Genomic DNA, 18,716 nt, shown 5'->3' on the forward strand with positions numbered 1-18,716 from the left:
CAGAGAGTGAACCCTCAGCAAAAGCTGCTCAACATTCAAACCATTCAAACAGCTTGAGGAGGACCTGTGCTGCTGCTCCATAGCCTTCAGCATTGGGAGAGGTGGCTATCAGCCCCCTTGGGGCAGGTGGGGAGAGACTTGGGGGAGGATCCCAGGTGAGTCACCTGGCCTACTAGTCACCAGAGGAAGCAGCACCTAATCCTCTCTAGCACTTGAATCCGGGGAGGTTTGATTCTTATCAGCCAGCCCCAGGCAGGGCACACCATTGGGCTACCACATGGTTCAGGGCTGTAAACACTTGGAGAATGTCATCTGTGTGAAAAGACAGACTAGGCCCCTGCCCTGATAGAACCATGGTCTTCTGAGGAAGGCAGACAATAAGAAACCATCAGTAGGCATTATTAAAAAAAAAAAAAAAAAAGAGGGTGATTAAAGGGTTATGGGATGTTACTTTGATGGTCATGAGGTGAAATTTAACCTACACCTGAAATACCATGGGATTTACTCCTTTGAGTAATTAGGAGTTAGGAAGACAAGTGTTATAGGCCAAAAAAGGGATTAATGTAAAGGCTCTGGGGCAGGAATGAGCTTACAGTGATCACTTGGTGAGCAAAGGACAGACTTGTTCCAGATCATGTCAAATTTTGTAATAGAGGAAGAATTTTGTATTTTATTCTAAGTACCATGAGAAGCCATGAGAGGGTGTTCACACAGGAAGTGATATAACTGGTTCTGGCTATGATGAGGAAGACTGAGCAGAGGTGAAGAGAGGAAGGTGAGACTGTTGCAGTGGTTCAGCAGATGATGAGTGGCCTCGACCAGGGGCTAAAGAGAGGTAGCCAGAATGGGGTTATTTTGTTGAGAGCTGACAAGACGTGCTAATGGATTAAATATAAGGGATGAGGAAATGGGAAGAAAGAAGGATAATACCTAGACCTTTGGCTGGATCCACTGGAAACATAGAAGTGCTGTTCAGATGAGGGGAGGGGGAAAGAAAGGTTGGAGGGGTGAGCAGTTGGGAGTTTAGCCCATGTCCATTTTGAAAGTTGAATTAGCTATCCCTATGATAATATTTAAAAAAAAAAAAAAAAGTTAGATACGTGAGTTGGGAGTTTTAGATAGGTCAGGGCCAAAGGTGGCCCTGGGTCATAGATTGTATTAAAGTCACAGAGCAGAAGAAAGCAAGAAGGAGGGTGCAAAGATAATGAGTTAGGAAAGGGACCAAAGTAGAGCCTGGGAAGGAACCATGGGCAGAAGACACCTATAAGGAAAGGCAGCAAGATAGAGATAAACCAGAAGGGTCCCAGAAGACCTTAAAGGAGGGGAAGAGTCAGTGTTAAGTGCCTCAAAGAGATGATGCATGGTCAGAGCCGAAGAAGGACCACAGATGACATTGTCATTCTGGCCTTGGGAAAACAAAGATGAAAGGAAAAGGCATTCTAAATACCCCTTTTCTCGTCCAAGTTTTGTTTAAATTCTCAATTTACCTAAGTTCAAAGTTAGCCTAGAACCTTTATTAATGGGACATAAAATAGACTCTTGTAATTTGCTATCAATATTTTTGTGTGTGCATATTGCTAGGAATTGAGTCCAGTGCCTCATACATGCTAGGCAAGCACTCTACCACTGAGCTACATCCCCAGCCCTTTTTATTTTGAGGCAGGGTCTCACTAAGTTGCTGAGGTTAGCTGTGAACTTGCCTGAGCCTCCCAAGTAGCTAGGATACAGGCATGTGCCACTGCACCTGGCTTGATATCAATTTTGGAAGACAAATCAATATAAAAACAATTTCAATATGGATGAGATCCAAAATAATTTTCAGCATTTTTTATAATTGAAAAGATGAGAAAAGTTTTAACATAAGAAAATATCCATTTTAACTTGACATTTTTGTACAAGAAATTATGTATTTCCTCTGTTGATTCAATAAACATTTTAATGACTACCTAGTGTATGCAAAAACAGTACAGTAGGCATGGGAATTGCAAGAGTCTACAGGCTTAGGAGGGGAGAACAGGTCTAAAACTAACTACCACTGTAACATGGATCAATTAACCCTTGTATGGGTGAAGTACTTTTCTAATCACTCTACATGTAGCAATTCATTTTTGCCTCACAATGGTTCTTTGAGATAGTTATTTTTATTTTCCTCTTTTTACATATATGGAAGATAGTCCCCTTGTTATGATGTTAGGGGCGAGAAAGTGACCTGTCATGAGAGCAATAGTTAAAGTTCATATGCTGGTGTTTCCCCCTATTTGTTTGGATAATGGTGAAACAGCCATTGTTGAGCTTTGGGGATGTTAAAATACAAGCTCCAGAATGTCTCCTCATACCAAATCTGAATGGCTGCCATGGTCCATTCTCTCTGATGATTAAGGTAAGGCTTTGTGCCCAATGAGTAAGTTGTTCCTCTCAGCAGCTCCCACGTCTCCACCCACTTAGGAACCTCAGCTCTGCCGGAGAGGAAGCACGGAAGCAAATGCGATCCTGTGAGGGGCTGGTGGACTCCTTGTTGTATGTGATCCACACGTGCGTGAACACATCTGATTATGACAGCAAGGTCAGTGTCTGCCTAGCCACATGAGGGCACAGTGGCAGGTGACAACAATTTATTAGTGCCACTATTCGCATGCCATGGATTCTTTCTGAAATTCTGAATTCAGTCTTCCTAGCATGAGCCCATTATTAGCACTCCTCCTGAAGTTAGTCTCTACATCAAAGATTGAGTCTGTCTAAAAATTACAAGTTGACAGGGAAAAGGACTCAACACCATAAGAAAATAGCCCTACGACAATGACCAGAGTGACCCTGTGTAGTAAGGGACATAGCACAGGTCCTGGCCTACTCTCTGGTTCTCCTAGGTTCACTCTCCAGGGAATGGTCCCTGCTACTTTTTCTTCCAATTCTATATGCCCTGCTGTTCAAAGCAGATCAACCTGTACCTGAGCATCTACTGAGCAAAAGTTCCTAGTCGAGGCACTATGATCCCCCATCCTCCTGCCCTCCTTGCCCCACTACAGTCATACCCCCATCCCAGCACCCATTTTTGGTGCACCACTTCATATTCTCTTCCTTCCCCGTCCTGCTGGTCCATGTTCCCAGACCCTTCCCCTTCCCCTTCTGTTTCTCCATCCCTGCCCAAGTTTAGGGCATTCTGCTTGTCATTTGTCAGCTGTGACAACCAACCAGGATCTGCTCCAGGGCCTAAGGAAGGTGGGAAGAAATAGGAAGGCAGAACTAAAAGTGTCAGGAATTCAGAGGTGCTTCACCTACATGGTGCCAGGATGGCCTGGACTAGGAGTGGTCATTGGTAGGTCTTGGTGAGAAGAGATGAATCTGAAAAAGAAAAGAAATACGATGACTGGTAGGTTCAAGGAGAAGGTGGGGGAGAAGTTCAAGGTGACAGTCAGGTGTTTATTTGAGCCTATTGGACCAAAAGATCTGCAGTTGAAATTGAAAGGGTAAGCAGTTTGCAAGGGAAGCTTGCTAGGTAGACAGATATGGAACTTGACTTTAGACACTCTTGAGTTAAAGTGACAGTTGGCCACCCAACAGACTTTAAGGGACCAAAGACCATGTACAGAAGGCAAAATGCCGACATAAAGAAAGCACTGAATGTTCCCCAGAGAGAGGGGGAGGTAGAAGGTTGAGGCAGAGGGAGATGGGACAAGCAGGCAGGGATGGTCCCCAGGCAGGCAGTAGGTAACACCTGCTGTCACATTGAGGATTTGCAGTGGTGATAGATGAGGATGTGGCATCTTGACTGGTCCGGCACTGCAGGAGCCAACACAGAAGCACAAGCCAGGGCCTCATACATGTGAATCAGCATAAATTCCAGCCCTCAGTTGTACCCTCAGTACAACTCTGAACTGAGAGCCACCCTCAGGAGCTCTGCACCTGGCCATCTGGATATCCCCATGGAACCCTAAATCATAATTCTTTCTCTGGAGTGTTTCAGGTTTCCATAAATAAAAAAGTCCTTTCATATTTTCCATTTATTTCCTATCAGTACCATTCAGTACAGAAGCATTTTGTGTGCTGTTTTTAATTATCCGCCCCACTGGATTTCAGACAGTGGAGAACTGCGTGTGCACCCTGAGGAACTTGTCCTATCGGCTGGAGCTGGAGGTCCCTCAGGCCCGGCTGCTCGGACTGAATGAGTTGGATGACCTACTAGGAAAAGAGTCTCCCAGCAAAGACTCTGAGCCAAGCTGCTGGGGGAAAAAGAAGAAAAAGAAAAAGAGAACTCCACAAGAGGATCAAGTTAGCAGCATTTTATTTGATATGAAATTCCAAAGTTTTGTTGTTGTTGTTGTTTGAGGTTTTTTGTTGTTATTTTGTTTTGTACTGTTTTTATTCTTTTTCTTGAGAGTGAGAAATCCCATATTTAGCAAGGGACTGAACAAATGCTACATAGTAAAGCTCAGTTTAGCAAGGATGCATGTTTTCAGGTTTGGGAGATCATGTCCATTTTACTTCACTTAACATGTGCTGCTTGTCTTCCAGTGGGATGGAGTTGGTCCTATCCCAGGACTGTCGAAGTCCCCCAAAGGAGTTGAGATGCTGTGGCATCCATCAGTGGTAAAACCATATCTGACTCTTCTGGCAGAAAGTTCCAACCCAGCCACCTTGGAAGGCTCTGCTGGATCTCTTCAGAACCTCTCTGCTGGCAACTGGAAGGTAGGATGTCTTCCACTTTTCCACACTTGTTTCTGTCCTCATGGTCAGATCAGACATGGTGGTGAAATGGACCTGCTTATTTAGAGTTTGTCTGTGAAAGGGAGAGAAGAAAGAAAGGAGACAAGCAGTTGCTCTGGGGATCCAAAGATGAATACTACCATTTCTCAAGAATCTGAAGGTTTGCCTTCAGGAAAACATAGCCTGTCAATAACGGGTAAAATCCACAGGATCTGTGCTGTGGGATCTTGCAAGAGGGCATCGAGTGCAGCCTAGGAGAGAAGGGAGAATGAGAAAAAGAGGCAAGCAAGGAGGTAGAAGTGGCTTCCTGAGGGACAATGCTGCCCATAGTAGATCTTTAAGGATAAGTAAAAAATTAAAGCAATGCACTGCAAATTGGTGCAACCACTCTAGAAAGCAGTATGGAGATTCCTTTAAAAACTTAGAGTGGAACCACCATTCAACCCAGCCATCCCACTCCTCAGTTTGTACCCAAAGGACTTAAAATTGGTGTACTGTATAGTGATGCAGACACATCAGTGTTTATAGCAGCTCAATTCACAGTAGCTAAACTGTGGAATCAACCTAGATGCCCTTCAATAGGTGAATGGATAAAGAAACTGTAATATATAAAACAAACTATTATCCAACCTTAAAAGAGAATAAAATTATGGCATTTGCAGGTAAATGGATGGAGTTGGAGAATATCATGCTAAGTGAAGTAAGCCAATCTCCAAAAATGCAAGGCCAAATGTTCTCCCTGATAAGTGGATGCTGATCCATAATGGGGGCAGGGTGGGGTGTGTGGGAAGAATGAAGGGACTTTGATTGGGCAAAGGGGAGGGAGGAGAAGGGAGAGGACATGGGAGTAGGAAAGATGTTGGAATGAGACAGACATCATTACCCTAGGTACATGTTTGATAGCACATATGATACAACTCTACATCGTATGCTACCAGGGAAATGAAAAGCTGTGTTCCATTTGTGTACAATGAACTGAAATGCATTCTGCTGTCATGTATAACTAATAAGAACAAATTAAAAAATCTATAGTGAAAAAAAGAATTAAAGCCATAGAGTCTGAGGTTGGGAGTATAGAAGGAGGAGTGATGCAGATAAAGGAGAAAATGGGGAAAAGGCCTGAAGGGAGTAAAGGACAGCATGGGGGATACTGAAGTCTAGTCCCTGAGGCAAAGGGAATAGAACGTGGAATGGGACATGTGGCAGCCCAATACCACATCAGGTCTGAAGGTCCAGATTCGGAGCTGGAACCTGACCTACAGAAAAAAAGGGCCCTGAAAGTGTGTAAGCTGATGTGGACACTGTTTTACCACACAAGTTAGAAGGTCAGCTGAAGAAAGAGAAAAGTAGAGAGGTTGGGATTCCCTTTGGAAGTCAGTTTGGCATCCCAGTGAGAAATGATGAGCTTAGTCCAGAGAGAGACTCCGTGTGGCTCCTCTCTCAGATGCTTACAGAGCATACAGATCTAAGAGTTTCCATGTCTCCTTATGCATGCATGACTTTATGAAAATTAAAGGTGGTTTCCTATTGTTAACCATCATAAGCAAGTTCATGAAACTTTCTAAAGGTCATCTAAAAACTTCCTGACAAGTGTATTTTAATAGAATTATTATAATGCTTATTTTTACTACATTTCACCATCACCACCCAAAATGAAACTCTTTTAGCCAGTGGATTATCCATGATAGTAAAACATATTGACAGACTTACAGGTGACTGCTATACTGAATATACACAAATATTTATGGTCTAATGCGAACTCAGCCAATGTGGATATTTAATTGTTGCTCCTAATTAGAGTGTTAATAACAGTGTTGAACACTGGTTCTGAATCCTAGCCTCTGTTATGAGTTGCTGCCTAGGGTCTCTTGTCCTCAATTTCCTCATCTATAAACAGTAATATTAATACTTACCTAATGAGGTGGTTGTGAGGGTTACGTGAGGTAATACATGTGGAGGACAAAGGACCATTTCTGGCACATAAATATTTGGAAATATCCATACTGGAGACCAATATTCACTTCTAGTTTCTGAGATCAAAGGATCATTTGATGCTAATAAAAAATGACAGTAATTAAAATGTAAGTGACTTGAGTTTTTTAGAATTTAATTTCTGGTATTACTCAGTGAACGAAAGTCAGGTGACAAGCTCATTTTAAATACAAACATGGTATTTAAGTGATTTCACAATATCAGAGGTAGTCAGAATATTGGACCCTCATTAAGACAAAAAGATAATCATGGCCACAGACATCATCAAGTCAGAAGGTGTTCAGGGAGCAGGGATGACTACTAGTACCTGGATGAGTGGGTGGTCTCCAAGTGAGACAGAAGGAGTTGGCTTTGCAGGTTTCAGAGAAAGTTGATAAAACTGCCTGAGTGCTTTAGCCTTTAGCAAGTCCTGTGCTCTCTTTCCCCCCTGTAGAGTTCATTTGATTTAGAAACTAAGAGTATCATTTCATATGAAGAATATCAATGAGATCTTTGAAAGGCATTTCTTCCTCTTATTTGTACTATTAAGATAATCTATTCTGTTGGTATTCAAGAGGCTGGGTGTCAATCACATATTTTAATGTTCAAAATAATACAAAGGTCTGGTGGATCTTTGTCCTCATATCTTGGCCACAGCAGGAAACTCTTAGATGTTTCATAAGCAACATCTTTCAATTATTCTGATTTTAAAGGATGATTTGCATTGGTAAAAGTGTCAATTAAAGCTCAAAGCTCAAAACAATATTAAAGATTCATTTTCTAATGTTACTTTTTTTTTTTGCTTGCTTCACTGATGACTTAGCATTCATTTCCAATTCATGTGGCTCACAAATTTTACTCATTGTACTGAGTTGCCTTGTAGTAACAAAAGAATTCCTTGACTGCTAGTTTTTTTAAAAAAGCAGCAGCTAACTAATCTTGAATGAGAATGCATTTTGCACACAAATATACATACTCTTTGCCTGTATATATGAATTATGATGCTGGTCATTTCTGGAGAATTCCCTTTCTTCTGAGACAAGGGACTTTTCTAAGCAATCTCTGATAGGTTACTGAAATCTAAATATTGTCACAAGGAATACAGAAAAATAAATGACCTGATGGAGACAGGCTCTCCTTTAACGTGTGTTGACAGGTTACTGTCTCTGCCATCCTATTTATAGCCTCTGGACCTGGCATGAGGCCAAACTGCAAAGAAAACATGCAGTCCTTCCTTAATCATGTTTATGTATCTGAGATAGAAAGTAATCACTGCCTTCTCTGTTCTGCACAAAAATATCTGACAGATGGTGGTTTGAGATTTTCAGGCTTTGGGATTTCTTTTTAAATCAGTCATCACAGCCTATCTTTTTCTCCCAAACTATGTTTTTTTTCTTTACTGGCACCACAGATTTAATCTCTAATCTGAAAGAAAACATTTAATCTATTATTTCATCTTTTGAATACATCTTTTTTGATGACAGTGATGTGCGAGTGGGTCTCCATTTTTATATTATTTATTACCTTGTTTTGCTCACTAGTTTGCAGCATACATCCGGGCAGCTGTCCGAAAAGAAAAAGGGCTCCCCATCCTTGTGGAACTTCTGAGAATGGATAACGATAGAGTTGTCTCATCTGTGGCAACTGCCTTGAGGAATATGGCACTAGACGTTCGCAACAAGGAGCTCATAGGTATGTTCTGGTGATAAGGTAAGCTGCAAAGGAGAGCAACTACAATATTTGCAAAACTCTTCTTTCGATTTATAAATAAGTGCTATTTGAAGTTATTACAACTGAGCCCTAGTCCCCGGTCTCTTGGCATTTTGGGTACCCTGATTTGTGACCATTCTTTTTTAGAAGGAGGCAGGCACATTAATTAAACATTGATCGAAGAAGGTAAATTTCCAGAAAAGCCAGCAATTTCAGTTGTACCTTATAACACTGTTTGATGGATTTGGTGTGCCTTATTTCCCAAAAGAAGTCCATTTCCTGAGCAACAACAACAACAAAAAAATATGATTCTACCTTTCCTAGCACTGATAACAGCTATTTCACCAACACTATCATGTTTTAAATTTAATTTAAAAAGGAAATTGTATCAGCATTTTTGTAGCTTTTCCCTCTCAGGACAGAATCACTGTCCTAAGGCCATTTCCACTCCAGGGCAGGATCAGAACTAGGATAAGGAAAGCAAGGCCCCTAGGGCATAAAATTTTAGGAGGCCTTCACCCTTGGACTCACACAAGGATAGGGTTGGCAAATGCATAAAATCAACTAGAGTGCCTCCATAACGTTTGTACCCTAGGTAGCTTGCTTGTCTCCAGGGCATTGCCGCTTCCCAAGCAAAGTATGGGTTAAAGAAAAGCTCAGGGACCCTCCAAAGACCTGAGCTTAGTCTTGGATCTCTGCTGCTAAAGACCATGTAATCCAGTGTCCCATAACCCCACCCAGGCTCAATTCCTGCATCTAGATTGGAAATGAAAAGAATTCTTCCTCAGCCTATCTCTGAAAGGAGTAGACAATGCCTGCTGTTCCAAACAAGGGCCCAAGGTGAAGAAGAAAGGAGAGGGGGTATAAGGGCAGCCCCCTACAAATGGGCAAGTCCGTACCAGCCCTATAGCTGACAACAGGGAAGGGTGGAGAACAGAGCAAGATTGTGTGTGTATTCATGTAAATCTATGTTCAGTTTACACTGGAATGCATGCCATGACAGAGAGAGGAAGAGAGAACAAAGACAATATATACCTTAAAGAATAAATCGGACATAACTTTCCCATGTTCATATATGACTACACCACCAGTGAAACTCCACATCATGTACACCCACAAGAATGGGGTCTTAATTAGAATACTTTCTACTCCATGTATGTATAATATGTCAACACTCTATTGTCATGTATATCTAAAAAGGACAAATAAAAATTAAAAAATAAAGAATTGCTGTGAGACTTAAATGTGGTGACTTAAAGGGAAGCCCTTCACACAGTGCCAAGCAGGACTGCCCATAACAACCTCTTTTAACACAACCACACCCAATTCAGTCCCCACAGAGAAGAGGGGAAGCCTCTCCATACTCTGTTCCTAGATCAGCATGTTCCTGAGTCTAGATGTGCTGTTCCTCTGAGTTCCACATTTGCTTGAGAGAAAACTAGAAGAACAGTTTTTTAAATTGTTTTTGTTACCCTCAATATTCTTTAAATTTCTTATAAGAAACATGTATAATTTAGGAGTTCCTAATACTAAAACATAAATGGTTGGCACATACACCTGTGCCTATCTTCTGCTGCACCTGAGAGAAGACTCAGGCCTTACATCAGGCAAGGAGCCAGTACCACCAAGTGCATGGTCTTCTGGGAAGAAGGAATTTAGAGTCCTGGCCTTCTCAAAGTTTTCCCCCTGTTTTCTGTTAGTAACCCATTTTCAACTTTCACTCACATTTCATGTCTTGTGAGAGCATGTTGCCTACCCTCTTGAATGATTCCATGAACCACTTTTTCTTGTTTGCTTCAACTGAGTCATTTCTATGAGATCTGGAGCCCCCCTCCAGATTCAGTATTTTGCTCTTCTATACCCAGCACTTCTGTTCCTCAGACTATCACCTTTTTTGAGCCCTTCACTCTCTCCTCTTGTCCATCAGGAGCACTAGCAACAGACTTTACACACAGCATATATTTTTTATTCTTATTTTTCAAAGTTTTGTCACTCCACAAAAGTTACCGCATACTAAACTGAGTTGGACCCACCCCTCTGTCTGAAGCTACAGGTTTTGAGGGAAACATCAGGTTCAGTCACTCACAGGAGGAATGAGCTATAAGCCTCAAGAGTGCAATTTAAAGCTACTCCTTAACAAAATGACAAGTTACATGTCATGCACCTTTTGGTCATTTGTGAGCATTCACAGTCACCAATGCTAAATTATCGTCTGTGCTCAGGTCCCACATTTATCTTCTGGCCTTCCAGTGTCATGACTGTTTTTCCACTCTTCATAACAATGCTGCCGAGAATAAGCCAGAGCTTCCCTCTGACGCGCTGGAATTACGCAGTCTATAGCTACAGCTGTCTTCTTTACCACTGTTTATAAATAGGTCTTTGATGAAAATCCCATTTAGCATCCACTCAATTATTAGCATGGGGGAAAAGGACTAAGAAAATATTTACTTGAGCTTTAGTTAATTTCTTTTGTTTGTAGTGCATTTATTCCAGTTTGTCAGATGGTAATTGAAATTGAAAAAGCTAGAGATAATCACTTTTGGAGAGGAGTAAGAAAAATTCAGTGTTTATAAAGAATTGCTTCAGTAGCTATGAAACTCCCCTAGCCTTGTCTTATCAAGTACCTTATTATTATTACATTACTCCTAGGAGATAATATATGTATAATTATAAGAAATTTTTATTTGTGTCTTCCTTTAAAGAGACTAAAATGTTATTGCCAGCTGATATACACCATCAGCTTGATAAAAGTACGTAACTATGCCCAGTTCACAAGTTAAGAACCTGAAAGACTTAATAAAAAGTATTATTTGGCAACTCTATTTGACCCAGGTTCAAAGAGAAGTTTTTAAAAGCTTCCAGGGGAAATTGAGGTGTTTTTGATGCGTTAGAATTCAATCCACAATAAAATTTACTATTATAATTCCTTCATTACTCACTCTTACTGAAAATAGTTAAATTAAAGCAACTTGGTTAGTCTACCCAATTTTATGCGTTGATTTATATTTTCTTCCAGCAACTGACAGTAATGTTTTATTAACCAATCATTTTTTCAAGTGACATTGCAGTAAATGTTAACTTTCCTTTACAATTACATTTGTGCTTTTCTTCTTTGCTGTGGGTGCTGCTTTTTTCTTTTCTCTATGCCTCCTTTTGAAAGTGGTTCTTTTTAAGAGCCCGCACACTATCCAAATCTTTCAATAATAGCACAACCTTGCACCTTTTGAATTTAGAACTTAATCTTTTGCATTTTTGGCAGGTAAATATGCCATGCGAGACCTGGTCAACCGGCTTCCAGGTGGCAACGGCCCCAGCATACTGTCCGATGAGACCATGGCTGCCATCTGCTGTGCTCTGCATGAGGTCACCAGCAAAAACATGGAGAATGCCAAAGCCCTGGCCGACTCCGGGGGCATAGAAAAGCTGGTGAACATAACCAAAGGCAGAGGAGATAGGCAAGTCTGCAGGGGAAGGGGCCTGCATGGGGCTGTCAATCCTGGGTTTGCTTTTGTGATAAGGGCTTTTGTTGAAGATATGTTCCTGTTGGAAAGGACTTATTTCTGCATTTCTTACGTGGTGATAAGCTAAGCAGTCTCCAGCAGAGGAAACCTATTATATTAGGAGATTTTTTTTTTCTATCACGTGGCCCCTTTTCTAATTTTTACTTCATTGCAACACTCCTAATCCTGCATTTTTTTTTTTTTTTGTCTCTGCCATAGTCTGCTTGAGCTACTATAACAAAATATCAAGGACTCGGGGGTGAGGGGTGCTTATAAACAGCAGATGTGTATTTCTCCCAGTTCTGGAGGCTAGGAAGTCCAAAATCAAGGAAGTCTACTAGAGAAAGACCAGGAGTTTGCTCTGGATTTTCACGTTTGAGATGTCTATTAGATATCTGAGTTGGGTGTGTCATCAGCAGTAGATTATACCAAGGTCACCAGCAAAAACATGGAGAATGCCAAAGCCCTGGCCGACTCCAGGGGCATAGAAAAGCTGGTGAACATAACCAAAGGCAGAGGAGACAGGCTCTCCAAAAATATGGAGAGCGGAGAGCAAGGTTGAGGCTCTGGTTGGAAATATAAATTTGGGAATCAGCAGTGTCTAAATTATTTATTTAGAGAAGTAAAATAAGATGCAACCACTAAGGAAATAAACAAAAAAGAGAAGAGGTTTGAGGGCTGATATCCCTCACGCTTAGAGGTAAAGGTGATGAGGACTCAGTAAACAAGCCCAGGAAAGAGTAGACAGAATGTTCAGAAGAAAACCAGGAGCATGTGTTGTCTTAGAAACCAAGTGAAGGAGGTGTTACACAGATGAGCAAGGGTCAAGTGACCCTGCTTGGTCAGGCAGGTTGAGGTCTGAGCTGACCACTTGTATAACAATGTGGAAGCTTTGGTTTAAGAGAAGATGGGATGAAGGGAACTGGAGATGTAAATACATAGCTCTTTCAAAAAGTCAAACTGCAAAGGAGAAAAAAGAAACTTCCTTGCTGTCCTCAAGTTTGATGATGCAAGTTTCTACTCATAGAATATGTACTTGAAAATACCCAGCCTGTCTGCATCGAGGTATAAACCAGGCATGGTCCTGCCTTGTCGAGTGTTACAACTGTTGTCCTCACAGGCAAGTAAGGGGACTGCCTCTCAGGCCACCGTCCTGGCTGCCTGTCACTTAAAGACAAGGAGATAAACAACAGCAGTGGTAGGACCCAGCTAAGGGTGGGATGGTTGTAAACTGAGGTTTCTAAAATCTGTCTCCCCGAGGTCATCTTGGGTGCCTAAAATTTCATCTCTGTTCATTTCCTGGAGGTAGTGCCTTGTTCTGTGTTATTAGTGAAAAGTTTTAAAAGGCTTTGTTTGAGCCAGTTTGGTTTACCTAGTTCCACTCTTAACTAGTCAGAAACCTGAGAGGAAGGAGTGGAGGTGGATACAGGTGAGTTCAGATGTGCACCACTAGCAAGAACAGAGCCCCTGAAACCCAGGAACTTACCTGTTCTCAGCCCTCACCTAAGCCCTCAGAACCTCAGCAACTTACTTTATACCATCAGGAAACTTACTTTATACCGTCAGGAGCAAAGGAAGTGACTTATAGCCTATGCACCTCTTTTTCCTCCACTTCCTTCATCTTTAATTGGGAAGGAAATCAGACTTTGTACCTAGTATATACATTTGAAGTCAGACTTTCAGTGTTAAAATGAATTCCAAAACCAGAATTGGATTCTCCTCAGGTCAGACTCCCCAGGTGTTGTCCCTGAGCACACCCCTCCCACAGTGATCCGAGCCTCAGCTGAGGCAAGAAACTGCCTTTTCTTCTTCATTTACTGTGAGGTCACTGATTGAGAGCAGTGGCTCCCAAGATGAATTCAATGACCAGGGCAGGCATTGCTTAGAAAGACCACCAGCAATTAGAAAATGTCTTCAAGAGTAAGCAGTAACCATGGGATTGAACTCGGGGTGCAGTAACCCTGCAATAAGCACTGGCCATATTTTCCAAATTGAACATTAGAACTCATATATTTGTCTACAAAGTCATAAATGACATGAGGCAATGAAGGTATGCAGCTGAAGGCCTAATAATGAAGAGGGAAAATTAATTTGGGAGGGTCACAGATACAGGATATATGGTCACAGTCACATTGATTAAAAAAAAAAAAAAAAACAGGGAAGCCAAGCCAGTGAGGTCAGTGACCTTTGACAGAGATGTGGAAGGACCAGGCAGGTGGTACATGCTTGTAATCCCAGCAGCTCGGGAGGCTGAGGCAAGAGGATTGTAAATTCAAAGCCAGCCTCAGCAACTTAATGAGACCCTAAGCAACGCAGCAAGACTCCATCTCTAAATAAAGATAAAAGGGGGGGGGGGGGGACATGACTCAGCAGTTAAGTGCCCCTGGGTTGAATTCCTGGTACAAAAAAGAAAAAAAAAAAAAAGATGTGGAGGGAGGTTGGGGCAGACACCTCAAGAGGCCCTCACTTAGGCTTATCCTGGCCTCAGCCTCTCACCACAGAGCTGACTGCCTGAGAACCACACTTTGGCTCTCGCAAGCTCTAGCCAGCCCCAGGCTTGATGAACTCCTGGGCACACCTGATCACATATTCATTCCCAGGGCAGCCTCTGTCTCTGTGATCTCTGTGATTTCTTAGCCACTGGTTTACAGCCTCAGTCTCTCCAAGTGCAGGCTGAGGCCATGCTGCCCACATTCATTAATGTCCTTACTCTCTCCCTAGGTCCTCTCTGAAAGTGGTGAAGGCAGCAGCCCAGGTCTTGAATACATTATGGCAATATCGGGACCTCCGGAGCATTTATAAAAAGGTAAGCTACAAGAATAGCTCTGGGATAATTAGCATTCAGCAGAGCACACATTCATAATCATTTATTGTAATGAAATGTCATTATTCATTTGAGAGGTTTCTTTTTCTCCTTTCACTCCACAGGATGGGTGGAATCAGAACCATTTTATTACACCTGTGTCGACATTAGAGCGAGACCGATTCAAATCACATCCTTCCTTGTCCACGACCAACCAACAGATGTCACCCATCATTCAGTCAGGTCAGTGCGTAAACTGTACTCCACTGTGAGAGCATTTGTGCAGCAGAACATTGTTTCCCCACCAGGGAAGGCTGAACGTGAGCTGACTAAGCCTGTCACCTCTGACACTGCACATCAAGCGGAAAGCCTTCTTTGGGAATTACACACGGTTATAAACAATAAACCCACTTTCTTCCTTCCATTTGAAAACTTTATACAAGTTAACATCAGCTGCAGTATATAAAAGAATCCCAGTGTCTGTCCCCATACCAAGATTTCACTTTACTAGGTTTGAGAAGGGGCCTGGAATCTACATTTGGCCAGCTGGACAGGTACCTGGAAACCGCACACTTGGAGGCACACTGGGTGAGACCTGAAAATGGCCGCCTGACTACCTACTGGCCTCAAATTTGGAATCAACTCCAAAGTGATTCTTTAGTTTCTTTGGTAAAACCTCTTAGAAACAGAGTCCTTGAACAAGATCTTTTGGTTTGCAGTCTGGAGAGGCCCCTGGTTCCCTGGCTGCATTACCGACCCCCAGCACCACAGCCACGGGAACAGGCCTCACAGAATGTCTTTGTAGGCATTCCCTTTGGCTTTTAGGTTGATAATCTTGGCAACCATACCACCTACCTATCTATACTGTTAAACTTGGTGGTAAGAATGTTTTGAGATTCAGACTAAATTTTTTTTACATGCAAGAGAAGGTTATTACTACCAAGCCAAGTCAATCCTATAAATTTAATTCTTAACTAAATGAAATAGGGAAAGTAATAAGTATCTTATTTTATTTGGCTTTAAATCACCATTCTGACTTATAAATATTATCTGCTGTAGTCGACTATGCTGCTGCTGACAGTCTTATTGCTCATGTGGACAAATGTGGACAAAAAGACTAATATACATGCCTGGTGGAGCTTGCACATAATTGGATGTCCCCAGTTGTACTGGGAATCTTTTAGCATTATCTGTGTCTACTAAGTATGGTGGATATTTATAACTTAGTTTTAAAATTGTGAGTTTTCTTCAGAGAGTCCTATGGCTGGTTTTTAACATCCTTGCTGAGCCTGAGGCTGTCTTTTATGAAAATGTTCAGAATCCCTTAGGGACTTAGGAATAGGGATGCCAGCGGAACCAAGAGACTTTGACCACTTAATAAAAGCATGTGTTACAAGCAAAGAATCATTTTCAACAAATCAGCACACAGTTACTAAGCAGTGAACTTGTTTTATGGACCTCTTAAGCATCTGTGCTAGAAGTGTTGACTAGCCGCTGTGCCAGTCCCTAGGTAACCCTTTGAACTTTGTTCAGAGGCAGGGTATATTTTGCTGGTTTTTATCCAGTTATTCTAAGGACTGACCATCAATCCCATAGCACTACTGTGGGAGCTGCTTATGGACACTTCCAATGCCTCGCTTATATATTGTGAGAGGGAAGCAGGTCTTTTTCTGTCCTGACACCCCCTAGAAGGTGAACCAGATGAGTAGCACAGAGATTCTGCCTGTGCATGCTCCCCTGTACTCAGCACAGAGTAGCCCTGTGTCAGTGAGGAGATGGCTCAGCAAAGTCAGTTTTCCACTTAAAGCATTCGCACTTGCCAGACCCTGGTGCTAAGATTTGGGGGCTGTGTCAAGGGAATAGATAGCCACTCTAATTTGTAATTAAATTCCATGCAAGTGAGATTTATTTTTTTTTTATGAGAAAAAGAAAATATATGTATGTGAAATGTTTCTCTTCCATCTCTGACAAAATGTCCAAAGGAGAACCATTGGGTAGATGCATTATTAAGTGTTTGGCCCAAACTGAGCCTTGTAAGGAGGGCTTAGCACCATGACCTTCATGACCAGTACTGAGCTTGCATGATTTCCCTGATGGCAGATGACCATAAAGAGATTTATAAATTTTATGGACTGGGCACTCTTAATCAAACACATTGAGAGATGGAGATATTTTGAAATAATTAGAAATCAAACATGCCATAAAGCTTCTGTTTCCTGAAGAGCGGTACATAAAAGATAATAGGTGGGTGTTTTACAAGCAACTGAACTGCAGTCATAAAATAGCACATGTTAACTCTTGCATGGCCAGCAGGTTACTCCGATCACTGAGTTCCTAAGGGCTGATGGAGTCACTGAGGGCAGACCCGCATGGCCTGTGTGCTGCACCTCTCCAGCTGGGCCACTTCCTCTGCAGCTGGGGAGCAGTCGGGGGTTGACCTTGCTGACTCTGCAGGGGCAGACTTGGAGGCTGTGTTCTTGGTGGTTGGTGCTTAGTGCTCGGGTCTGGCTGTTCCTCAACTCCCAGCACCTCTAAGAGCTGACTTCTAGCACCAGCTGTGTGGCATTTCTAATTACTGACCTTTGTTTTTCTGGAAAGGATTTCCAGAGACGCTGACAGTCTGATTTCTCTCTTTCCCCCTTTCTCTCTCCCTGCTCCTTTGCCTCTCCCTTCAGTCGGCAGCACCTCTTCCTCACCAGCACTGTTAGGAATCAGAGACCCTCGCTCTGAATACGATAGGACCCAGCCACCTATGCAGTATTACAATAGCCAAGGGGATGCCACACATAAAGGCCTGTACCCTGGTAAGACGCCAGCTGGGTGTGTGATGCAGTACCTTGAAAAGCCGTGTTTCTGGGCACTTGAGCAGTGCTCTGGGAAGTAGCCTGTGCTTGCATTGAGACGGTCCCCCAGCAGAAACCAGTCTCTTCTTTCTTACTTTCAGATGTTGCCTTTTCCAATTGTTTATATAAAATGAGCTAATATAGTTATACAGTGGCCACGAATAAAAGGAGGGCTAGATCCAAGTATATCACTTGGCTGCCCAGAGGGACAATCCCTTCACTCTATTCCCTCCCTGCTTGAGCAGTCTCTCTCCGTGTCCCTCATGCATCAGATCCCTGGGCTCTGTGTGGTTTTGCAGGGGCCACTTCTAGAATGGCTCATCTCTTTTAAACCAGAAAAGTGAATGGAGATCAATTCCATTTACATTTTCATGGAAAAGACTAAATTTGAATGACTTTGCATAATGTATAATGTGATTCTCCTCAGAATGATTGTTTTTTAAGAATAACCAAAATAATGTTACATAATGTTAATATTTTTATCTATTCAGAAAGATGTGCATAAAATTTATTTTAAAGGATGCTAGCCTAAAGGCTACCAAGATTTCATATTACCCCCATTCTCAACTATCTAGCAAACTATTACTACAGAGGCTTCAAATAAGTCAGTATCAGCAATCCCCCCCACCAAAAAAAGTATTCTTTTCTCAAAAAACCTATTTATTAAAAAGGAATAAATAAAAGCTGTTGGCAATTTAACTACTGCTGGGGGAACAATCTCAGTTATGCTGTTGTCTTTGAAATTGTGATTTCACAGGACTGTTTACTAATCGACTATTGTTACCATGGCAATTAATAGCTCAGAAAATTGCAGATGCTACATTTCAAATACCAAGCTCTGTGCAAAAGGAAATGCACAAACTGAAGTGCATGGCTGCTTCAGATTTGCAGCGGCCTGCTGTATTTTAAAGATCTCCTCTTTAGCATGCACACCCTTCTGTATTTCCTTGCTTGCTTCAATAAACTAATTTGCCTCAAGTATGTTTCATCTTCCTCATTAAAAAATAAAAATCTTTGCTAGCCTTAACAATAATTGAAGGGTAACCAATGACATCATCAGGAGTCTTCCACGGACTCTTAAGAACAATTATCTAATTACCAAGTTCTTTGCATTTTACAACATACTTAACTATGGCAAACACAAGATTGTGCCTCCATGTGGCCCCACAGCTGAGAACCGCCCCTGCC

General features: G+C 42.0%; 1 protein-coding gene across 1 annotated transcript in view; it reads left to right on the forward strand.

Annotated features, from left to right (window-relative positions):
- Pkp4 (plakophilin 4) overlaps positions 1-18,716 on the forward strand; it is a 247,528-nt gene that overhangs the window by 225,360 nt on the left and 3,452 nt on the right. Inside the window, exons 13-20 of the mRNA XM_077802620.1 lie at positions 2,446-2,563; positions 4,075-4,266; positions 4,510-4,683; positions 8,214-8,364; positions 11,642-11,837; positions 14,604-14,688; positions 14,811-14,928; positions 17,361-17,489. Coding sequence (XP_077658746.1) covers positions 2,446-2,563; positions 4,075-4,266; positions 4,510-4,683; positions 8,214-8,364; positions 11,642-11,837; positions 14,604-14,688; positions 14,811-14,928; positions 17,361-17,489 — 1,163 coding nt within the window. The remainder of the gene's footprint in view (positions 1-2,445; positions 2,564-4,074; positions 4,267-4,509; positions 4,684-8,213; positions 8,365-11,641; positions 11,838-14,603; positions 14,689-14,810; positions 14,929-17,360; positions 17,490-18,716) is intronic.

Source organism: Urocitellus parryii, chromosome 1 (assembly GCF_045843805.1).
Source record: "Urocitellus parryii isolate mUroPar1 chromosome 1, mUroPar1.hap1, whole genome shotgun sequence".
Lineage (NCBI taxonomy): Eukaryota > Metazoa > Chordata > Mammalia > Rodentia > Sciuridae > Urocitellus > Urocitellus parryii.